This window comes from Ascaphus truei, chromosome 4, assembly GCF_040206685.1.
Source record: "Ascaphus truei isolate aAscTru1 chromosome 4, aAscTru1.hap1, whole genome shotgun sequence".
NCBI classification, from domain to species: Eukaryota; Metazoa; Chordata; class Amphibia; order Anura; family Ascaphidae; genus Ascaphus; species Ascaphus truei.
Genome location: NC_134486.1, coordinates 295,471,670 through 295,496,831, shown reverse-complemented (window position 1 = coordinate 295,496,831; position 25,162 = coordinate 295,471,670). Strand labels below are relative to the sequence as shown.

Sequence of the window (25,162 nt, the reverse complement as noted above, 5' to 3'; positions counted from 1 at the left end):
CACATTAATTATAAATAGACCAACATATTTGCAATTACATGAATTAAACATAGTTACGATAATCAATATAAGGTCACAAATTAATTTTAAAAGGGAACTGTTAGGAATAACATATACTGTACATGGAGAGAAATCTATAGATCTACTTCATTATTTCATTATATGTCTCTTAGCGAAGTAGGTATACAGCTGTAATGGGCATGCTGTATGTGTTGCAGTACTGGTCATCAGATCTTTGCAGATTCTACACCTTCAGGTAACTGCAGTTTCAAACCGCATGTAGTGCAATTTCCCCCCAAAATGACCTATCTTGAAAGTGAGCTGAGTGTACAGCAGATAACTGACTTTATTTTCATTTTTCTTCCTAACGGGTTTTTTCTTTTATTATAGTTTTTATTTAAAAAGCCCCAAAAGGCAGTCCTGCAGTATTGACGTGGTAGTCTCTGCTGCTTATTCAAACATGCTCCACCTCATCAATTAGCACAGCGCTGTTTTCCTTACAGACATCAGAGACATATCACGCTGTCTAGCTTCTCACATAAGGTTTTTTTGAAGTTTAGTGATGTCAGAAAGTGGACGTAGCATTCTGTAGCTACCATCGTTATTTCAGATTTGTGCTCCTGTGTTTTGGAATAAAACACATTTGTATAGAAATTAAAAGCCAGTGAGAAACGAGAAAAACTAGTACTGGCAAATCAGAAACTTCAGAATGGCAAATGAATAAAAAAAAAGCAAAGTACAAGGGATATCAAGATTATGGGAGTGAGCCAAGCAGTTCACCTCGCTCTGGAAGATCAGCCATTAATTGTGTAGTCAACTCCCTGCCTGTTTCCTATAAAACGCCTTTACCCTGACCTCTATACTCAATATTTTGTGCCAACATTCCTCTAACAGGCAGTGAGAAGACAGGTAACAAAAGTATGATTAGAGCATAAAAAGCAGAACAACTTTGTTATTGTGAGTACTCATTTTTATACCAAGTGAGTTTTCTTAAATCCCTTTTCATTTTATGGTTCTAGGTGTAGAAGAAGATGTCCCAAGCCACCAGTGAGCCTGCTGACCCTTTTATGTTCAAGCACAGAGGAATTTACTTTCCAACTGAGTTTATTGTACCTGAATACATAGATTCACTGGAGCACTTTGAGATCAGAGAAAGTGATGTTTTTCTGGTTACTTATCCAAAATCCGGTAAATATTTTATTTCTTTTCATGCGGACCCATTTTTTGTTATTAACCAACAATGTGCATGCAATGTCTTGTATATAATGTATAACCCTGTTCACTTAATGTAACTATGTATTTGTAACAATGTATTTGTCATCATAACTCTGTGCCCAGGGCATACTTGAAAACGAGAGGTAACTCTCAATGTATTACTTTCTTGTAAAATATTTTATAAATAAATAAAATGAATAACAATGAATTCTACCTGGATAGTAATCATGAATTATTTACATGACATTGTCAACTGTTTTTAAAAAAAAGCAACCACTTAAATAACTGGAGATTTAGACAGTTGTGACTTTTGCCTCATTGTTACAAAGGCCAGATCTTCATATTGTAGCTACAGCTGTTGAACAGTTTATTTTTAATTCTTCAAACAGGGCTTGAAATCTGCTTCTAAAATGATATATAAAGGAGAGTGGTTCATTTCTGATGACTAATCTAATCTCAAACAAAAACAACCTACTGTATGAGTAGATTTCATGTTATTTTATGTTTTCATAATATTTCATATTATTCCAATAAAAGTTCTTAAGAATAGCAACATAAAGCCAATAAAGGTAATGGTTTTATAATGGTTTAGTAAATAAGGAATTTACAGTCTTCTAAATAAACGAGAGGTGTAATGCTATAGAACCATATTTTATTAATTACAATATAATAATAATAACACTCATTATACCTACATTCCCATTACAGTAACTATAGATCTGCATAAAGTCTAATGAACATTTGAATTTTTTTTTATAAAGTACATATTTATACCTTGCTTTTACAGGAACAATTTGGATGCAGCAGATTATGAGTTTAATTTTTAATGAAGGTCATCGGAATGGAACAGAATCCATTGAGAACAATGCAAGGGTCCCATGGCTTGAAATCAAATATCCCACTATGGATTATAACAGTCGCCCCTCTCCACGCCTCTTTACCTCCCACCTACCTTATTTTCTAATGCCTAATGATCTGGGGAACAAGAAAGGCAAAGTAAGGATTCTACTACAAAAATCTAATTCTGAGTAGCAAATTGTATATACAGTAAGGCGTATTTTGGACCATCTCATATTGCTTGATGCATGGGCTACATTAATATTGCCTAGAGATCAATAATACACAATACTAAGCATTCTCCTGTCATAAGACACTTTTCTGTGCTAGTAAACACCTGACAGACTATAAACTTGAATGGTCTGGAGAATGTGTTCAGAAGCTAGAAGACTGCTTGGTAAATATGGCTATTTCTGCTTCCATATCAGTGTGAGGGTCTGTGCCCTGGCAATGCATCTTAACAAACCACTTTACACTACTGGAGATATATGTGCAGTCTTTGCATAGTTTGGGTAAAATCACATACATGGTCACATGACACTTTCAATTTTTTTCACACTTAAAGAATGTTTTCAATTGAGAGTTTCACTGTACGGGTAAAATAATTTGCACAGCTAAGCTTTGTAATTGTCATCATTAAAATACAAATATCTGCTGTCTTAGGAGAAGGAGAATTATTAGGGCAGCTTGTGGGTAAAAACTATGATAAGTAACTATAGTAACTCTTGCTCTGCTAATTACATAAAGTGAATGAGGTGGTAGAGGTGCATACAGGAATCAACAATTGTTCATTTGAGCAGAAAAAGGCATGGTTTACTGCGCTCTAAACCAAGGGTGTATATGTATCAATTAAAATGCAACTTTAATTCAACAACAATGAAAAAGAATGAAGTGATAATAATGAAAGATACGTATATACTGAAAAAACAGTCCTGACCAGGCAGTCTGTAACCAGCCTTGAGGGACGTAACAACAAGTATTGTAACAAACCTCTGAGAATGATAATAGTATCAATATTGATAAAAGCAGGAATGGTAGAAAAATACCCACATCAATAAGACAAGTAATCATAGTGGTAATTATTTTATTAGGACAGGGCTTATGCAGCCGTATTGTAGCTGCTAGCTTGCTTTGGATGTTACAATTGCCACTATGAATACTTGTGCCTGATCGATGCGAGTATTTTTCTACCATTGCTGCTTGTAACAATATTGATACTATTACCACTCTGAGGTATGTTACAATATGTCACAGACTGCCTGTTGAGGATTGTTTTTTTTTTTTTTTAGTTTATTCTTTTCTTTCATTATTATCCCTTGTGTTGAATTAAAGTTGCAGTTTATTTGATACATGTACACCTTTGGCTTAGAGCAAGTGGGCACAACATTTTCTAATGGGGACGCTGAACCGAGCCCAGCTCTTAGAGGCCCCGTGCTTTCCCCAACAACATTTTAATAGATTTCCAGGGTAGAGCGCGGGGCCTCTGTAACTGCCTCTTACCTGTAACGCTTGCACTCACCACGAACAAGGTGGGACCCCGTTACAAGACAATGCACCACAGCAGCGGGACCACGCCTGGAAGGTGGATAGTCAGCGTAGCTGGGTCTGGGTTGGAGAGATTGGGTTAGTGAGAGTACTTGCCGAGATCCAGGGCGCAGAGCCAGTGGGATGGTTAGTGTCTGTTTGCCGTAGTCTAGGGTTGGAGCCAGGAGAGTGGTAGATTGTCCGAAAGCCAAGGTTAGGGATGGAGAGGTGCAGGTAGTCAGAGGCAAGCCGAGGTCTGGGATGGAGAGGTGCGGGTAGTCAGAGGCAAACTTAGGTCTTTATCCAGAGTAAGTCCAATAGTCAAGCCAGGGTCTTTATCCAGAGGGGGACCTATGATCAAGCCCGGTCAGTACACAGAAAGCAAAGCACTAGCAAGGCAGTAGTAAGGCAAAACAGAACGCAGGAAAACAAGGTCAAAAGAGTTATGCTCAGCAATGACCCTGAGCATGAGCAGGGTATAAATAGGAAGCAGGAACCAATGGGACAGGGGGAGGCGCAGAGGCGCGGCCCCAGCGGGAGCCGCGATAGGCTGCAGGAGACAAGTGGGAAGGAATTATTTGCTGTGCAGCTGGGGAGCGGTGCACAACGTCACGTGAGCGAGAGAAGCGCGGCGCGTCTGGGGCAAGCTCCGTGGCAGTCCTAGAAGAGCTACACATGCACACTCTGTAACCAGAGCGGGGGTGTGAGCATGCGTTGGTGCCAGTGCGGAGATCTGTGCAGCACTAGGTACAGAGGGAACACGTCGCAAAGGACGTGATGCCCGATTCCTTACATTACCTGCTCTCCGGCTTCTATTCCTGCATCTTCTGATAGTTGTCGTTACAACACGATGTTGTGACGTCACAGAGATAAGGCGATGCCGGAGAGCTGGTAAGATGCATGTCTTTTTTCAACCTCATCTACTATGTAACTCTCAATGGAATACATTTTTCACCCAGGAATTTTTAATTAAGAGCAGAAACTACTTGTCTGATGCTTAGTAACTTGTATGAAAATGTCTTAAAAAGTAAATACTAAATGGTTTTAGGTAACAGTTGCCTTTACACTTTACAGATTATTTATGTAACCAGGAATCCAAAAGATGCTATGGTGTCATATTATCATTTCTATAAACTCATGGTGAAAGCGTCGCAAACAGAAAATATGGATGATTTCATGGAGAACTATTTGTCAGGGAGAGGTAATATTTACTTGGGCAATGCTTCAATCTTTTACTCTTCTCCCACAAACAAAATGATTGCTCAGGACTATAATATAATTATTATTTAAGTAATAATCCCAGAAGAACAGGTCATTACTGGCAATAATGCCCTGGCTGGAAGAGTTGAAGGCCCGAGGCGAAGCCGAGGGACTTTAACCCAGCCAGGACATTATTGGCCAGTAAGGCCCTGTTCTTCAGGGATTATTACTATTATAGGCTAAATGTAGGCTTATTTCATAAATAATAGACACTTTTGTATAGTAATATAGATTTTTTTATTAAAATAAAATGGTAAATACATGAAACCACCTCTATATACTCTTACACTGCAGATATCTATACCCACACACTGCCGTCCCCTCTGTGTACACACACACACACACAGCAGCTCACACACAAACTGCTGCTACACACAACACACACACACACACACACACAAAGCCTCTACACACACACACACACACACACACACACACACACAAAGCCTCTACACACACACACACACACAAAGCCTCTACACACACACTGGAGCTCTAGACACACAACGCAGCACCTCCTCTACACCTCTACACACACAGCAGCAGCTCTACACACGCAGCAGCTCTACACACACACAAACTCTGCTACTACACACACATGCTACACCCATAAACACTGCTACTAACACACACACACACACACACACACACACACACACACACACACATACACACACACACACATCAGCTCTACACTGACACAAACTGCAGCTACATATACAACAGCACAACACACACACACACACTGCAGCCACAATCAAAAATGCAGCCACTTACTAAACTTTGCACTCCCCCCCCCCCCAGCTCTACGCACAACACAGCACCTATACACCCTCCCCCCACACACACACCCACACAACACTGCACCTCTATACACAACACACTTACTTCTTTGCAGTCTCTCTCCCCCCTCCAATTCAACTGAATCTGCTCAGAAAATCTCAGTCAGCTCGGGAGGGGGAGGAGACCAATCCCCTGCCATGTCTCAGAGCTTTTACTTAATTGAAACCAATCCCCTGCCCTGTCTCAGCTGTTCTGAAAGCTGATTGGCTGGAAATAAACAGATTGAAAACTGCATTTTGCAAGCTGCTGAAATTCAGGGCATTACTGTGGATAATGCCTGGAATTTTAACCAATCAGAGAGCAGGGTTTTCAATAATGCCCTGAATTTTACTGCTTTAGCCTATAATACTTAATAACCACCCAAACTATGCCCTATATCAGGGGCGTGCAATCTTTCCCTGCTGCGCCCCCTGCCTGCTTCCCTCCCTGTTCATGCACCCCCCCCCCCTCACCTTCTCTCCGGTTCTCCGGCTTTAAATGATGCCGCGGGGTCACATGATGTCACGTTGCCATGCCAACTTGATGTCACATGCCCCCGCGGCATCGCCGTAGAGAAAGTAAGTGAGGTTACAGAGGCCTCACGCGATCCCCCGACATTCATTTAAAAGCCTTGGGGAAGAGAGCAAGGCCTCTGCAACTGCTGCGCCCCACCTGCACAATCTTGCGCCCCCAGTTTGCGCACCGCTGCCCTATATAATGGAGAATAGGTACAGTAGGTAGAAAAATAATACAACCGTAATGCGACCAAGGTCCCAAGCAGGTGGTGGGGGGGGGGGGGGCAATTTTAAGTACCACCTTAAAAAATGCACTATATATACTTATATCCTTAATATACAATGAAGCATGTTCCTTTTCAGAATAAAATGTATTGTTTAAATATGAAACGATCTTCTAAGAGACAACCAGGTACAACTCATTGATTCCTATTAGAGATGTGTACACAATTTGTCCATGCATGAGAAACTGCCAGAATTTGTCATTTTGCATTTAAAACCAGCAAAAGTTCCTGAAAGGGATGATGAATCTTTTGACTTTGGTATCATATAATAATTAATGTCTTGTACAAAGAGGTTAAATTGAGTTAGAAAAAACTTACTAAATATACAAAATATTGGGGACTTGCTTAATGGCTCAAATTTTACAAAGATTTATACTATGCTAAAAAGGTGAACAGAAGCGTCTACATTAAATCACTGTTCCTTTAAAAATAAAGTGGAACTGTATGTTTTTAAATAAGCCCCTGTTTTTAAATGGAGATAAAATTAACTTGTGTATGGTCTACAGAGCTGACACTGAGGCTATAGATGAGGTCTATCAGTTCACACTCATCACTGCCAGGGCCGCCAACAGAAATCATGGGGCCCAGGACAAATGAAAGGAGAAGCCCCCAACCCCCAACTCATAGCGCACCTACCACGGGAAAAAAACAAAAAATGTAATACGGAAAAAAACATCACAATTCAGTCTGTTTTTTTTAATATTTTCAACAAAAGACAAAGATACCCAATGCTACATCCAATGTGACAAAACGCATGGGGTGGGGGGGGATTCAGTATGGGCCTGAGAGGGGGGGGGGGTTTATTATGGGCCTGGGGGGTTAAGTATGGGCCTGAGTTGTGGGGGGTTAAGTATGGGCCTGGGATGTGGGGGGTTAAGTATGGGCCTTGGATGTGGGGGGTTAAGTATGGGCCTTGGATGTGGGGGGTTAAGTATGGGCCTGGGATGGGGGGGTTAAGTATGGGCCTGGGATGGGGGGGTTAAGTATGGGCCTGGGATGGGGGGGTTAAGTATGGGCCTGGGATGGGGGGGTTAAGTATGGGCCTGAGATGGGGGGGTTAAGTATGGGCCTGGGATGGGGGGGTTAAGTATGGACCTAAGGGGTAAAGTACAGTTGGGACTAAAATGAATTACAGTACCTCTCTTCAACTGGTCCACGGTGGGGGCCTTCGATCGGTCAGCGAGGGGGCTTTCATCCAGCCTGTGGGGGGAGGCTTCAACCTGCCCAGAGGGGGGAGCCTTCAACCGGCCCGTTGGGGTGCCTTCAATTAGCTTGTGCTTCAACCGGCCGGGGGAGACTTCAACGGCCCATGCTTCAACCGGCCAAGGGGGTGGGTGGAGCTTTCAACCCGCCGGAGGAGAGGGGCCTTCAATTGGTAGGTGGTGGGACTGGTTTCAGAGGGGAGATGGAAGGCTCATGGGTGGGTGGGTGACTGACTGCCTTGACTGACTGCCTGGGTGGGTGGGTGACTGACTGCCTGCCTGGGTGGCTGACTGATTGCCTGGGTGGGTGGGTGAATGACTGCCTGCCTGGGTGTGTGACTGACTGCCAGGGTGTGTGACTGACTGCCAGGGTGGGTAGCTGGGTGATTGACTGGGTGGGTGACTGCCTTGGCTGACAGCCTGCGTGGGTGGGTGATTGCCTTTGGTGACTGACTGCCCGGGTGGGTGACTGACCTAGACCAGGTGGGTGCTGCTTCCTGTGGCTGCTGCCCGGGGTGGGAGATAATCTCTGAGGGGGGTGGGAGGTGGGCTGGGGGGCAGGAGGTAGGCTTGTGGGGGCCGGGAGGTAGGCTGGTGGGTGGGGCGTGGGAGGTAGGCTCGGGGGGAGGTGGGAGGTAGGCTCGGGGGGGGGGGGTGAGATTGGCGGGCTAATTCCCGCAGAAGCATTTAGTTCCCCCCCAGCCCCTGGTCCCTGGTCCCCGTGGCTGCTGCAAGGGGAGCTGGTTGCGTGGAGGCTGATGCAAGGGGAGCTGGTTGTGTGGAGGCTGGTGCGAGGGGAGCTGGATTGGCGGGTGCAGGCTCGCCACTGCGCTTCCCCTCCGTCCCACAATGGAAGCGGGGGTGAGCGGGTCCAAGTGTTCTACCCTGGGCATGCGCGCCGAGACCTCTGCACATGCGCACTGAGATCGTCAGCCAGCTTATTTTTTTTGCACAACAAGTCCGAGGACCTGATTGCGCCACCATCGCCATACCCTGTGGCATTTTTTTTTCTGACACTTTTTTTTTTTATTATTACACAGGCATGGCCGCTCAGGGGGCCCGGGCGGGCGGGCCCCCGGACTCACCAGGCCAGGGATGCCAACCCCGGCAGACCCCCATGTTGGCAGCCCTGATCACTGCTAGGACATGGTCCTGTTTTCCAAATATCAAACCTTAAATATACTATACTCATGCCACTGAGCATCTCTGAATTTCAATGAAATCCCATTTGCATCATGCTGCAAAGATCCCCATGGGCAGTAAGGCAACACAAGCTAAAATACCACTCATTCTTGTTAAACTAAAAATACATATTGTGCTGATTGGTAATGCCAATTAAACAGTTTGGTATATCTGTCCCGTATTTAAGTTCTCTGAAAGAATATGAATTGCTTCATAAAACAACATTAATACCAAGACATGCTAGAATTGTTATGTATTATTTAACCTTTATGTATTAACTGAGCTCTAAAACAATAATTTCTTATTGACAAAGACAATTTTTGTAATGTATATATTTTGATAACTTGAAGGTATTTGTGTTCAATGCACCATTTTCTGTTCCAATAATTGCATAAAATAGCACACTATCATGGTAGCAGTTCATAATGAATGTGGTGGTTCTGTACTAGTACATGAAGTCACTCATGTTCATTCATTATTGTTGCAAAAGGAGCAGGATGCAATTAGAATTTCTGGCATTAATAGCTCCCTGAATCACTTGAAGCAAAGGAGGAATGTGCAGACCTGCATGTGACTAATATGCCTGCGGTGTGCAGAAAACTATCTTTAATTTGTCATTAATTTTATTATTTACAGTTTTTAGTGGTTCTTGGTTTGATCATGTCACAAGCTGGTACACCAACAGGGAAGACTTCAATATCCTTTTTATGACATATGAGGAAATGATAAAGGTAAGGGATTGTTTATATACCTAAATTATGTTTGTAGTGCACAGACTAAAAGTAGTGGCTAAAAATGTGTTTGCTCCGTTAATAATTTGAACCAGAGTGAATAAATTCAGAAATAAAATGATTACATTTATTTGGTGTCCCACAGGGGTCAGTCTTGGACCCTCCATTTTTTTCCAATTCTATATAGAGTTTTTCTAGGTGAGCACATATTGTAAGTACACGGTAGTCACAGCAATGCACATTCATTTAAAAGGTTAGCATACTTGACCTAATGTGTAGACGCTGGCCATGATGGACCGTCATCACCATGAGCTCTTAACACCCAAACACAGCAATATTATTATTCAACTGAGAAGACTAGTGAGTGCTGCCTACAATACTTCAGTGAGCTCATTTGTCTCTTAGAAATAACCAATGTCACTCAAAACCCATCAACAATATGCTACTGGATGCCCCACCATCAACGAAAACCCAATATGCCCAAGACAGAATTGATGATCTTTCCACTACAGACAGATCCTGTTACATCCTTTAAAATTACAATTATAAATTACCCTTTATTCTCTCCTATAAGCACACTGCCTTTATTGGAGGGTCCTTTTTGTTTTTCATACAGAAGACCATAGATAACATACACTTCTATCACTCTTACTATGCTGCAGCTATAATGTAACTGCGACTTAACCTGTTTATTCCTGTCTTTTCTTTGTTTCAGTTCCCCTTACAATTGTTTTTAAATACAGCAGCTAGATTGTTGTAATTGATCCCAACTTTGCTTGTGCCATCAATTCTCAAATCCATCTTTTGGCTTCCCATTAAATCTCGAAATCAAATGCCTCTTGGTCTTAAGACACAAGTCACCTCTGCCTCTCTTTACATCTCATCTTGAATTTCTTCCTGCACATCTTACCACACCTTTGTCCTTCCCAAGTATGCCTTCTTTTTTACTACACCTGCCTCTGTGGCCCTGTCATACCATTTTCTCTTGGTCACCCTACCCATGGAACTCTTTCTTAAATGCTATTCCTCAAGCACCCATTCTCTCCTGTGGTGAAAAATTAAACTAAAACATATACTAAGCGCTCAACCTATTAGCCTAGCTTAACAATACACGATAGTGATATATAAGTGCTCTAAATGTTGAATCTTCATTAAAAGATACAACAATACATATAATTGTGAATCCTACAGACTGATTGGACAGACTGAGAAAACGGCTGCCTCAGGATTAAAAAACCAAACCTATCCACAAGGAGTGTACAGAAATAGCATACAGACAGAAAACAAAACAAACAATAAACAAAAATAGTCCTTGGCGCACTATCTGGTATATAACCTGACAGAAAAAAGAAGTCCAAAGTCCCTGGTGATAAGAGTGTTATGTCCAAGATCCAATGGCACTCTGAGTCCTTCGATGTGGTTGAATCAGATCTGTAATGGTATAAAAAAACAAGACAACCATTGCGTAGTGTTTCTGGTCAATTTCTTACTCCCCCACCGTTGCCAGCTACTTACTTAAAAATAGATTTAAAAAGGCCTCAAAAGGTATCTTTAACTTCTTTCCCAGCTGTCTGATCCCAGGTTAGTTGTCAGGCGAGAAGACCCCTCTTTTCGGATAGATGTCTCTCACCAATGCAACCCGGAATGCAAGGGAATATGAAGGAACCAATGGTATGATACCGTAACAATTTATTAAAAACTACAGAACTAAACAACAGTGCACTCACATGCTGATAATCCCTATGTGTAGGATACAACGTGCCGTCCGCTTGCGTGAGAGAGTGTCGGGGAGATTCAGACGGAGGTGAGACCCAGCGTGACTCCCCGCTTCGTGGCCGCGACTCGGAGCACCTCATCTCCCTCAGATGACGTCGCTGCTCAAGCGCCCCTCTTCCCCCACACATACGTGCACGCCGTATCACGTCTACAGAAGCTCCACCCTACGCGCGTTTCGTGACTGCTGACGTCACTTCTTCAGGGGTAATGGAGCAATGATGGTAATACGTGCTATTTAAACACATTGAGGAATGTCCGCAGTGCTCCCATTGGATGATTGCCCAACTAGAAACTCCTGCTTAATGCATATCACTTGTAATCAATTCGGACTTAATGGACATGCATGTTACATAGATTACACATAACACAATAAAATCTGCATTTAACACATAGCCATTACAGCAAAAGACAAACAGTTAATGTGTATACACATTAAAAATTAAGTAGATAGTGATTGTGGGGGTTACTAAGCCTTACACTGCAAGGAAAACTACCCGCTATTTGATCCGTTCGAGAACACAGAGGAAAAGAGTTGGAATCAGAGGATTAGTCAGCAGATATCTTTAGAATATAGAATTGACCTAGCCATCTTTTAGAAATTATGCCAGATCGAATTCTATATTGAGGCCTCTTGGGGTGAGGGTTTTAGGGTATATATCCAGAAGCTTTCGCGTCTGGATATTAAATTCATCTTATCTCCCCCTCTCCAATTTTGTCTAGGGCATTCAATGCCCTTGCATACTAATCCTACAGGGTTTTGATCATGTTTTGAAGTGGTTGGAGACACTGTGTGTCTCCAAACCTCTTTTTATATTGTAAATATGCTCTGCAAAACGTCGTTTTAATGGTCTACCTGTTCTCCCTACATATTGTAGCCCACACGGGCATTCTAACAGATAGACCACAAAAGGACTTTTGCAGGTGATGAATGACCTGATCGGAAATGAAATACCTGTAACGTTTGATTTGAAATCTTTGCATTTGAGACCATACCTACAGCCTATGCATTTGCTACATGTGAAAAATCCATTGAGTTCCTTCAACCATGTAGTATTACGTGTTTTTAATTGATTAAATGGACAACTCGGGGATAATTTTAATTTAAGATGGTCAGCCTTTTTAAATACCATCTGTGGATGCTGAGGTAATATTGTTTTTAATACCATGTCACCCTGTAAGACACCCCAATGCTTTTTTATTATCGCTGTGATCTTATTGGCCATTCCATTATACTTCGTAATAAAAGGAATAAATTCAACCCCATCTTGTTGGTTTTTTATTCTTTTATTCTCCATAACAATTAAATCCTCTCTATTTGTATTTCTAACTGCTTCCAGTGCCCTCGTCACCTTATTATGACTATATTGTCTGCCCCACACCTCTGGAATGCCCTTCCCCTCAATACCCGACCAGCCCCCTCGCTATCCACCTTTAAGACCCACCTTAAGACACATCTGCTTAAAGAAGCATATGAGTAGCACTGGATAATCATGGACTCATGACACAAAGCTTGGCCCCCTGCAGACGCACTTACTAGTATTCCCTCCTACTGTCTCTGTACGTTCTCCCTACCTACCAATTCGATTGTAAGCTCCTCGGAGCAGGGACTCATTCCTTAATGTTACTTTTACAGTATGTCTGAAGCACTTATTCCCATGATCTGTTATTTATATTTGTTATTTATATGACATGTATTACTACTGTGAAGCGCTATGTACATTTTATGGCGCTATACAAATAAAGACATACATACATACATATTCTCTTTCAAAGAATTTATTTTTTAATTCATTGGCCTGTATATTAAATGTTTCTACCTGAGAGCAGTTGCGTTTCGTTCTTAGAAACTGGCCCTTGGGAATATTGTTGATCCATCTAGGGTTATGGTTACTTGATGCTAAAAGGTAGGTATTTGCATCAACCTTTTTATAGAAGGTCTTGGTCTCAATGGATCCCTTCTCAATGAATAGAGTTAGGTCTAGAAAGTCAATGGTGAGTGGGCTAGTATTAAATGTAAATTTCAGATTTAGATTATTACTATTATTACCTCATTTCCACCCCAGATACATAGCACATCGTCGATATAACGCTTCCACAGCACCAGGTCCGCCCCAAATGGGCTGCGGGAATGGATAAAATCCTCCTCCCACATGCCCATAAAGATGTTGGCATAACTGGGGGCGAACCTAGTGCCCATGGCAGTGCCAAATATCTGGAGGTAGAAATTGTTATCGTAGTTGAAGAAATTGTGGGTAAGGATATATCTTATCCCTTCTAATATAAATTCTTTGAATCCTTGTTCGAGACTATCATCATGATCTAATACTCTCCTGATTGTCTCAATGAACCAAAAGTCATGATTGATGACAGTATAAAGGGAGGTCACGTCACACGTGACCCATAAATAATGATCCTCCCACTCTGAAATTTACATTTAATACTAGCCCACTCACCATTGACTTTCTAGACCTAACTCTATTCATTGAGAAGGGATCCATTGAGACCAAGACCTTCTATAAAAAGGTTGATGCAAATACCTACCTTTTAGCATCAAGTAACCATAACCCTAGATGGATCAACAATATTCCCAAGGGCCAGTTTCTAAGAACGAAACGCAACTGCTCTCAGGTAGAAACATTTAATATACAGGCCAATGAATTAAAAAATAAATTCTTTGAAAGAGAATATAGTCATAATAAGGTGCTACTCATATGCTTCTTTAAGCAGATGTGTCTTAAGGTGGGTCTTAAAGGTGGATAGCGAGGGGGCTAGTCGGGTATTGAGGGGAAGGGCATTCCAGAGGTGTGGGGCAGACAATATAGTCATAATAAGGTGACGAGGGCACTGGAAGCAGTTAGAAATACAAATAGAGAGGATTTAATTGTTATGGAGAATAAAAGAATAAAAAACAAACAAGATGGGGTTGAATTTATTCCTTTTATTACGAAATATAATGGAATGGCCAATAAGATCACAGCGATAATAAAAAAGCATTGGGGTGACTAACAGGGTGACACGGTATTAAAAACTATATTACCTCAGCATTCACAGATAGTATTTAAAAAGGCTGACAATCTTAAATTAAAATTATCCCTGAGTTGTCCATGTAATCAATTAAAAACACGTAATACTACATGGTTGAAGGAACTCAATGGATTTTTCACATGTAGCAAATGCATAGGCTGTTGATATGGTCTCAAATGCAAAGATTTCAAATCAAACGTTACAGGTATTTCATTTCCGATCAGGTCATTCATCACCTGCAAAAGTCCTTTTGTGGTCTATCTGTTAGTATGCCCGTGTGGGCTACAATATGTAGGGCGAACAGGTAGACCATTAAAACGACGTTTTGCAGAGCATATTTACAATATAAAAAGAGGTTTGGAGACACACAGTGTCTCCAACCACTTCAAAACATGATCAAAACCCTGTAGGATTAGTATGCAAGGGCATTGAATGCCCTAAACAAAATTGGAGAGGGGGAGATAAGATGAATTTAATATCCAGACGCGAAAGCTTCTGGATATATACTCTAAAAACCCTCACCCGAAGAGGCCTCAATATAGAATTCGATCTGGCATCATTTCTAAAAGATGGCTAGGTCAATTCTATATTCTAAAGATATCTGCTGACTAATCCTCTGATTCCAACTCTTTTCCTCTGTGTTCTCTAACGGATCAAATAGCGGGTAGTTTTCCTTGCAGTGTAAGGCTTAGTAACCCCCACAATCACTATCTACTTAATTTTTAAATTTTAAAGTGTATACACATTAACTGTTTGTCTTTTGTTGTAACGGTTATGTGTTAAATGCAGATTTTATTGTGTTATGTGTAATCTATGTAACATGCATGTCCATTAAGTCCGAATTGATTACAAGTGATATGCATTAAGCAGGAGTTTCTAGTTGGGCAATCATCCAATGGGAGCACTGCGGACATTCCTCAATGTGTTTAAATAGCACATATTACCATCATTGCTCCATTACCCCTGAAGAAGTGACGTCAGCAGTCACGAAACGCGCGTAGGGTGGAGCTTCTGTAGACGTGATACGGCGTGCACGTATGTGTGGGGGAAGAGGGGTGCTTGAGCAGTGACATCATCTGAGGGAGACGAGGTGCTCCGAGTCGAGGCCACGAAGCGGGAAGTCACGCTGGGTCTCACCTCCGTCTGCATCTCCCCGACACTCTCTCACGCAAGCGGACGGCACGTTGTATCCTACACATAGGGATTATCGGCATGTGAGTGCACTGTTGTTTAGTTCTGTAGTTTTTAATAAATTGTTACGGTATCATACCATTGGTTCCTTCATATTCCCTTGCATTCCGGGTTGCATTGGTGAGAGACATCTATCCAAAAAGAAGGGTCTTCTCGCCTGACAACTAACCTTGGATCAGACAGCTGGGAAAGAAGTTAAAGATACCTTTTGAGGCCTTTTTAAATCTATTTTTAAGTAAGTAGCTGGCAACGGTGGGGGAGTAAGAAATTGACCAGAAACACTACGCAATGGTTGTCTTCTTTTTTATACCATTACAGATCTGATTCAACCACCTCGAAGGACTCAGAGTGCCATTGGATCTTGGGCATAACACTCTTATCACCAGGGACTTTGGACTTCTTTTTTCTGTCAGGTTATATACCAGATAGTGCGCCAAGGACTATTTTTGTCTATTGTTTGTTTTGTTTTCTGTCTGTATACCCATTCTCTCTTCCTTCAAACTTTACTAAACACGCACACCTCAAGGGAACCATTAGGTATTCCTTCCCAGCCCTGGTGGAGGGAGAGGTACAACCAACTTGAGAAACTGGGTCAGCCTTCTTTCTGACTGGCTGATTTTTCCCACTAACAGAATGAGCCCACCAGTCAGGTTTTGGTCCTCTTGTGGCACACCCTAAGCCCTGCTCAACAACTCTTGTCTGTCCTCTACCCCTGCCCCACCTCAATGCTTTGCTCAACAACTTTGGTACTCTGTCCTTAACAACTCCAGTCACAACTTCTACCAGCCCCATTTTTTAACAACTACTTTTTAATTCCCTTTTTATGTTAATAAATATAAACAGAAATAGGTATACAATGTGTAATTGCACATATTCCTATTTTACTCATTTGTTTCCTATTGTATTTGTGTTTTCCACTAAGCTCCGTGGTTCATAAGATCTCTGGTGATTGACTCTTTTTTCCAATAACATCCAGAGCCCTAACCCATTGCTCAGCCCCATGTTTAAGAAATGTGTCTCATGTGGCCATTGAAGAAAAGAAACATGACTCTTCTTACATAACATATCAGCAAAAACCTATTGTTTTTTTTTTTAGACTGGGGACCACGGAATACTGCGCTGTGGCCTTTTGCTTCTGAAATCCCAAATGCTTACATACTTTTTTTTCTAACTCCACAAACCCCAAACAGAATTTTAGGCCCAAATTATTGGTGGCACAACAATATAGTCAAACTAAGCAGTGGGTTAGGTCTCTACAGCTTCGCGGGACATCATTCCTCCCCATTCCAGCTCCTGATTGAGAAATGGCCGCCAGACATTGGACAATTTCAGGCTGCTATTAACCTGTTGCTATCTGGCCAAGAGTATAGAAACAGGTTAAAGGATAGGCATTACAAATGGCCTGACATTCGTTTAGGTTAAATAGCCTAATGGAGCCTAGTGCATCTGGCCCAGAGTGAGGATGAGTGGGAGTGGAATATGGAGAGTGAGGATGAGTGGGAGTGGAATATGGAGAATGAGGAGGTGTGGGAGTGGAATATGGAGAGTGAGGGGTGGGAGTGGAATATGGAGAGTGAGGAGGAGTGGGAGTGGGAGTAGAATATGGAGAGTGATGAGGTGTGGGAGTGGATAAGGAGATTGAATATGTCTGTGTATATATGTGAGAAACATATAAACCACGGTATTACACATCAACAGCTACAGTATATCAAAAATGGTTCTCACAACCAAAAAAAATAAAAGCAGGTTCCCATGACACAGGAGGATCCATCAAACCTCCAATCAATAACAGAGAATAAAGGAAAGCTCATGCACATACCTGAATACCGTAAATGCACTAAAAATCCAGATGTAATTTGATCAAAAATAGCTTCAAGTTGCACAAACAACATAAAAAGGAGTCAATTACAAGAGTTCCTAGTCATGTCACACTGAACATAGAACATACTGTATTTCCCATATAGACGCATGGTAGTCTTACCAGGGCGGAAAGAAGCCTATGTCTGTGTGTGTGCCTATGTTTTTATATGTCCCTATGAGTGTCTATGTGGGGGTCTGTCTATGTATGTCTGTGTGTGCGCTTACAGTATGTATGTACAGTAAGTTTTTGTATGTAAAGTATCATATGTCTGTGTGTTTTTGTATGTATATCTGTATGTTTGTGTGTGTGTGTGTGTGTGTGTGTGTGTGTGTGTGTGTGTGTGTGTGTGTGTGTGTGTGTGTGTGTGTGTCTATTCCTATGTCTGTATGTGTGTTTGTCAGTGTTTCTAGATATACAGTACAGTTTTTGGTCAACGCCCCTTAGTGGGGGCTATAAATCAAGGTATCTGCACAGATGGCCCCAAAAAACCTAGAGCCACCCCTGGCCCCTACTCTATATTTTGTGAAGCAGTCTTCAAATTGTATGGAATATTTAAGCACCTTTCATTTAAATGAAGCTGAAATCTTCCAGAACTAGATTAAAACATCTAAAGAGACTATAGAATTGGGCCCTTTGGGCCAAAGCAACAATAAATCTAGAGGAATATGCTGTAATCAGAGTGGAGTAAAACTTATCCAAAAAAGGGCATCTAAATAAAGTAAAACAAACAAACAAACAAACACACATATATATATATATAAATATATATACATATACATATATATAGTGACATAGTCCAAAGATGTTAGGCAGCTTTCTGCCCCATTTATGTCAGAAAGTGCAGGAATAGTTAAAAATGATCCATTCCACAGCTTCACATTAACTCAGGCTGCTGGATGGAAAATCCAGACCACAGATTACAATGGGTCTAGTTCTCCCTCACATGCTCTTCTAATCACATGCACAGGTATTTAGAGCAGAGAGGTTTGCATTTCAGTCTCTCTCCTTAGAGCCTGGGGGTTGGGGGTGTCGCTGCTCCACTGCATCCAGTTTCGGGGTGGACGGCCCCTCCAAGTATCACAGTACCAGAGGATTTGCCTGGACACTTGGGACCGAGTTCCCACCACGAACAGATAAGACAAACAAATATGTATTGCTGTTTCTAAAAGACTATGCTGTATCTAGTGACCCTAAATGAGAGGGCATTGTTTTAAGCTGGGGAACCAGGTTAGTTGGCCCAGCAGCAGTTAGAGGCTGATTATGATGTGTAGTTAGATCCCTGAAAGGGATAGGATTTTGTTTATATAATTTGGTTTCTTGTTACTTGAAATAACAGTGTGGGAAATACTATAACACTGATATAAGTGAACCGCTGAATGTAAATATCTGAGTGCCTCTTGCCTATGTTAAAGCTGCAGGACCTTACTTGGATGAAAATAAAGCAGGCAGAAGCCTGAGTTAAGCAACGTTATACTTTGCATGATCCTGTTTTTGTATAAATAACCCTAGAAGACTGTGTCAGGAAGAACCCAGACAGACGTCAGCGCTACAAAAGAGGGGCGTTTGTCACAATATTAATATATATATATATATATATATATATATATATATATATATATATATATATATATATATATATATATATATATATGTATATATGTATATATGTATATATGTATATATGTATATATGTATATATGTATATATGTATATATGTATATATGTATATATGTATATATGTATATATGTATATATGTATATATGTATATATATGTATGTATGTATATATGTATATATATGTATGTATGTATATATATATATATATATATATATATATATGTATATATATATATATATATCAACTGTAAATATTACTGTTTGCATGTCTTGGACAGGTCTGCAACCCTGTCTCTCCCCATAATCACCCAGCACACAGCGTTTCCACTGCAGCAAGGGATTCTGGGAAATTACATGCAAATAAGCACACAGTGACACCTTTTGTCTCAAGCTCGTATTACACAAGCAAATCCTCAAGCCAATGCATACTGTTTTAAACACAGCTTTTAGACAGAGGCTGGGATGAGATGCAAAGCCAGTAAACCCACTCACAGACATGTTTCAACCTTGATGGGTATCATCAGTGTGAGGTTGGTTACTGGCTATGCTGGTTGAGACTAGACTACGTATTCACCACAATTAAGGTTATGGTGGGTAAAAAAGTGACTTAATAGATACCCCATCAATATGTCATATGAGTATAGAATGGACCGGAACAAAGTACAGGATATCAAATCGTTCTTCTATGCAGGGCTGTTCCATGAGACTCCGTGTTGTAACAAATGTGCAAAACTTCCATCATTGGGTTTGTAGTCACAAATCGATTTCGAAGTAGGGTGGTAACGGAAGAGATGATGTCTCAAAAACATAGAAATAATCCAATTGCAGAACGAAAAGACCCAGGTAAAGGTGCTAATCCACAGCACAGACATAGAGGAGAAAGAGAGAAAGGAGAAAGCCGTATGTTAGAGACTCACAAGCAGGTTTGTGTTCTGCGTGCAGATATATGCACCAAACCACTACATTTGTTAACACTACTAAGTCACGGACTTACAAAATACTCCCCTTTCTCAATTGCAAGAGTAAGGGAGTAGTTTACCACCTTTCTTGCCCTTGTGGTCTTGCCTATGTGGGCATGACCACTAGGGAATTACGTTTCCGTGTACTCGAACACACACGTAATATAAAAAACGCACAACGAGACTTAGACTCTTGCAGGAAAATCACCTCAGTTGCCCGTCATTTCTTGTGTTGTCATGGATCCGACTGTGCGGTCCTTACTGCGTTCGCCTTTGACAGGGTCTCTCTCGGTGCCCGTGGTGGTGACCTTGAGAAGGCTCTGTTGAGGAGGGAATGCAGGTAGATCGTGCAGCTGGGCACCATGATTCCGCGAAGGCTGAATGATTACCTTGGATTTGCCATGTTTTTATAACAATATTTCCCTGTCATGGTTTGTTTTCCTTTGACCTGCTTGTGATGCTCTAACATATGGCTTTCTCCTTTCTCTCTTTCTCCTCTATGTCTGTGCTGTGGATTAGCACCTTTACCTGGGTCTTTTCGTTCTGCAATTGGATTATTTCTATGTTTCTGAGACATCATCTCTTCCGTTACCACCCTACTTCGGAATCGATTTGTGACTACAAACCCAATGATGGAAGTTTTGCACATTTGTTACAACACGGAGTCTCATGGAACAGCCCTGCATAGAAGAACGATTTGATATCCTGTACTTTGTTCCGGTCCATTCTATACTCATATGACATATTGATGGGGGATCTATTAAGGACTGTAATATGTATTAAGATCCATGACTTTCAAACTTATGCTGGTTTCCTTCAACTTTTCACCATAATAGTATGATATTGCTTTTTCATAGATTCTAACCATAATACCTTGGAGCTTACAGCTTCATCAAACTACTCTAGGAATAAGGAGACAACATACACTTATACAGATACTGTTTTTTATAATAGTATACTGTTACAACTTGGTTCCAGGTTTGTTTTATTTATCTGTCTCCTGGCGTGATGATAGCATCAAACTTACATATGCAGTGTATTGTTCACATTTTTCCTATTCTATGTATTATCCTATAGCTTCAATACTCCTTATGTTGCTTAAGTTTTGCCATTCTTCTTTTATCCTCATGGTGGCCCTCTGTGGTCATTTTCTTGTTTCCAGCCATTCTTGCCTTGGTTATGTGGCTGCTACAACTATTCCATGTACACACATGCATAAGCGTGATGACGTCATATACACTACCTTCCGATTTACCCACGGGTTGTTGTAGTAAGTGCCAGTCATCTGTGGCTCTCCTTCATTCCCCTGTTAGTTATTCTTTTGTCCCCAGCTGTTTTTGTTATGCCCGTGCGGTTGCTATAACTACTCAATGTAATCACACGAAATTGCGTGATGACATCACGTGCACCATTTCCCGATGCACATACAGGTTGGTGCAGTGTTTGTTATTTACCTGCGGCTCTCCCTTATTCTCTCTTTATTCGTAGCTGCTGTGAAGAGTGTTCATTGGTCACCATGACAACAGAACGCAATGACGTCATCACGTCATTGCGTCATGACGTTATTCACGTAAATATATGATTTACATATGGGAGGACTCACTTTATACCACCTGATACTCTCTGACCTATTAGAGCTCCGCAAAGCTATTACAGACCCAATGATGTGGTTATAATTCGCATTTTTATCTTTCTGCCACAGCTGTTAGCAATTTAAATTTTCTGGTGCGAATAGAGCTGCAATTCCCTGCCTATATATACTAGCTCATTCCTCCCCTCACCACTACCCGAAGAAGATCGTTTTAAGTCGAAACGCGTTGGAGTGGGTCTGAGGAGTGGGACCCCTACCTTTCCTTCCAGATTAGAGGCTTTTGCTATTTCCAGCTTTCTGACATCCATGTTCCTAATGGTGATATATATATACAATACTGACACTTGTGCTATTTATGCCTACACCTATTACAGTTATTTGTCTGTAACACCATTTTGACTCTTTTTCTGGACATGCACTTATCTACAGTGTATGCATATGATACACAGGTACGCTCAACTTAGAGCTTCCTGTGGCTTGATTGAACTGTGTGCTGGAATCTGTACCAATCATTATACCCTTGCCTCTACAGTAGGTGCACATAATGGTAGATGTGAGTCCCCCTCCCCTTTTAATCTTTATCCCTTGTTTTTAAACCCACCAGAATAAAATCTGTTTCCTGATCACCCTGGCAGTGGGCACCTTTGGGTTAATCTTTTCTCACTCTCGGTAGGACAAGGAAAAAGACTTTTGCAGGTAGGCCATATAAGGCCCCTCCTTCTACCTGCACCTTAGTCTTTTTCCTGTCCTCACAGCTAGGAGTAGGATTTTTTATTTTCTAAAGGGGCTCACCTACTGCACATTGTGCAGATATCCAGGGACCTCAGCCTCTCTGCCCTGAAGCTCCGGTCGACGCGCCCATGAGGTGGCAAGACGGAGACCCCTAAGAGCCGGGGGAGCCCCAGGAACCCAGTACATTCGTGGGGTGGGGAGCAGCTGCAGCCGCGGGCCGTGGAGGCTTACATGCAAAGGAAGCCCCATTACCAGACAAAGGGAGGGGGAGCATAGCAGCTGCAGCTGAGAGCCGCGTGAAGGCTCAGACTCACCGCACCAGCGTCTGGTACATTGCGGTAAAGAAACCCCCAGGAGCCCGGTACAGCGGGGGGAAGCAGCCACAGCTGTGAGCCGTAAAAAGGCTCAGATTGACCGCGCTAGCGTCTGGAACGCTGCGGTAGAGGGAACAGTGCACGCGACCGCACGGGAGCGCGCGCGTCACGTTCCGGACGGCGGATGCGTGCACAGACACGCAAGCCATGCACGAGCACTGGAAGTGACGGACACACTGTGTGTGTGTGTGTGTGTGTGTGTGTGTGTGTGTGTGTGTGTGTGTGTGTGTGTGTGTGTGAAAGAAAGCTGCAGCATGGAACGCTCAGCAGTGAAAAGCCAAGTGCTGGATATGGAGACTTCTAAAAAGTTCAGTTCCCAAGACTACTGTAGGTGAGTCCTTAGTTTTAGTACTACATGGGAAAGAGAGAGGATCTATATACTTTAGGGTGTATATTTAGTATTTATTTTGTTTTATTAATATAGCTAAGGGGAATCCTGCAGCATAAGAAAGAAGCTGTGTGAAGATTGTCTTAAGGCAGCAGCTGGGGATTCTAACGAGCAGACGAGCACCTCCCTTGTACTAATTAAGGAGCCAGTTAAGCAGAGTGTGGATGCTGCTGTTCAGCAGACAGTTAACCCTACTCAGGAAAGGTCGAGATCCTAAACCAGTTTGGATAAGGGAAAAGGCTTTTCATCTGACGAATCAGACATAGAATGCTGTCAGGTGTCAGAAGGTGAATTGGATTTATCAGATCAAGATATTTAGGAGGATGAATCTGAATTTGATGTAGAAATGGTGGACCCGCTCATCAAAGCCATGAGACAGGCATTAGCAATTAAACTTTCTTGATAAAGTGCAAAGGGTTGCAACCCTCTATTAGGGTTTTCCATTATAGAGTGTATGTTTGCCAGACCTGCTCTCCTTCATTTCTCTGGTGTGCGCTCTGCACACACTGCATTTAGATTGGAAGCTACTGAAGAATTGACCCAAAGGAAAGATAAACTGGTGTGGATTGCCAACATAGAAGAGGCAATAGACAAGGGTATAACAAGAAGTGCTATTCTTAAGGCACTGTCCGAAGTAAAGTGGGCAACAGACTACATAGCAGAGGCCTCGGATGCGGTAAAATTAGCAGCTGAATCTATGGTGCTAGCGGTATCAGCAAGAAGGGCTTTATGGCTCAGACAGTGGATGGCTGACACAGCATCAAAGAACAGCTTATGTGGATTACCATTTGAAGGTGAGTTCCTCTTCGGCAACAAACTGGATGCCATAATAACAAAAGCATCAGGAGGTAAGAGCACTTTTTTTACCTCAGGAAAACGGGACCAGAAGATTCGGTTTCCAACTGGTTAATAGAAACCAGTATAAGGAAGCAAAGGCATATAGACCTGGCAGGTCGTTTCCAAGACAAACAACATGGAGGGGCGACCAGAACCGGCTTTTTCGTGGAGCCAGAGGAAGAGGATCATTTGCAAAGAACAAGTTCACATGAAGGTCAAAGGGCCCAGCAGTTGCCAGTAGGAGGGCGACTGAAGCAGTTTTCTGCAACATGGGCCCACACAATACAGGACAATTGGGTATTAGAAACCATTCGTCAGGGGTACAGTATAGAATTCAAAGAGATGCCAAGAAGAAATATGGGCCTAATAACATGGATACAGTCCAAGGAAAAAAGAAGGCAAATGAATTCGGCTTTAAAGAAGTTATTACAAGCGGAAGTAATAAAGAAGGTACCTCAGGAAGACAGAGGAAGTGGAATGTATTCCAGAATATTTCTAGTAAAGAAACCTACAGGGGATTACAGAGCAATCTTAGACCTAAGACGGTAAATTCATTCTTGAAAATAAGAAAATTCAAGATGGTATCTCTGAACCTGATTATTCAAGAAGTACAACCAGGAGACTGGATGGTGGCTATAGACTTAAAAGACGCTTATCTACATGTGCCCATAGCAAAGGGACACCGAAGATTTCTAAGGTTTGCAGTAAATCAAGATCATTATCAGTACACAGCACTGCCATTTGGTCTGCCGACTTCCCCAAGGATGTTTACAAAGGTTCTAGCCCCTCTAGTGGCAGCAATGAGAGAAAGTGGGGTAGAAATATACCCATACCTGGACGACATCCTGGTAAAATCACAAAGTCTGGAGAAACTACAACAAGATCAGAAGATGGTCATAACCTTCCTGGAACAGCACGGTTGGTTAATAAACAGAGACAAGAGTTATCTCATGCCAACTCAACTGTTAAGATTTCTGGGGCTAGAATTCGATACGGTAAAAGGAGAAGTGAGACTGCCAGACGCAAAGAGGCAAGGCATGCAAACAAAGAAACTCAGGAAAGCTGCCAGAACTTCAGCAGAAGAATGCATGAGGCTTCTAGGAAAATTCGCTTCAACAGTAAGCGTCACAAAATGGGCAGCACTACATATGAGACCATTACAAAACAATTTTGCAACAATGGAAAGGGAATCACAAAAACACAAGACAAAGAATCTTGTTACACCCACACACAAAACAGG

At 41.9% G+C, this 25,162-nt stretch overlaps 1 protein-coding gene across 2 annotated transcripts in view; it reads left to right on the top strand.

Annotated features, from left to right (window-relative positions):
* Positions 1 to 25,162, top strand: part of LOC142493525 (amine sulfotransferase-like) — a 58,157-nt gene that overhangs the window by 15,223 nt on the left and 17,772 nt on the right. Inside the window, exons 1-5 of one of the 2 annotated variants that reach the window (XM_075597676.1) lie at positions 827 to 909; positions 1,020 to 1,188; positions 2,003 to 2,211; positions 4,651 to 4,777; positions 9,478 to 9,572. In XM_075597676.1, the coding sequence (XP_075453791.1) occupies positions 1,032 to 1,188; positions 2,003 to 2,211; positions 4,651 to 4,777; positions 9,478 to 9,572 (588 nt within the window). In that variant the 5' untranslated portion in view covers positions 827 to 909; positions 1,020 to 1,031. Of the gene's footprint in view, positions 1 to 826; positions 910 to 1,019; positions 1,189 to 2,002; positions 2,212 to 4,650; positions 4,778 to 9,477; positions 9,573 to 25,162 lie in introns of those variants that run through there. The other variant, XM_075597675.1, reaches the window with a different exon arrangement.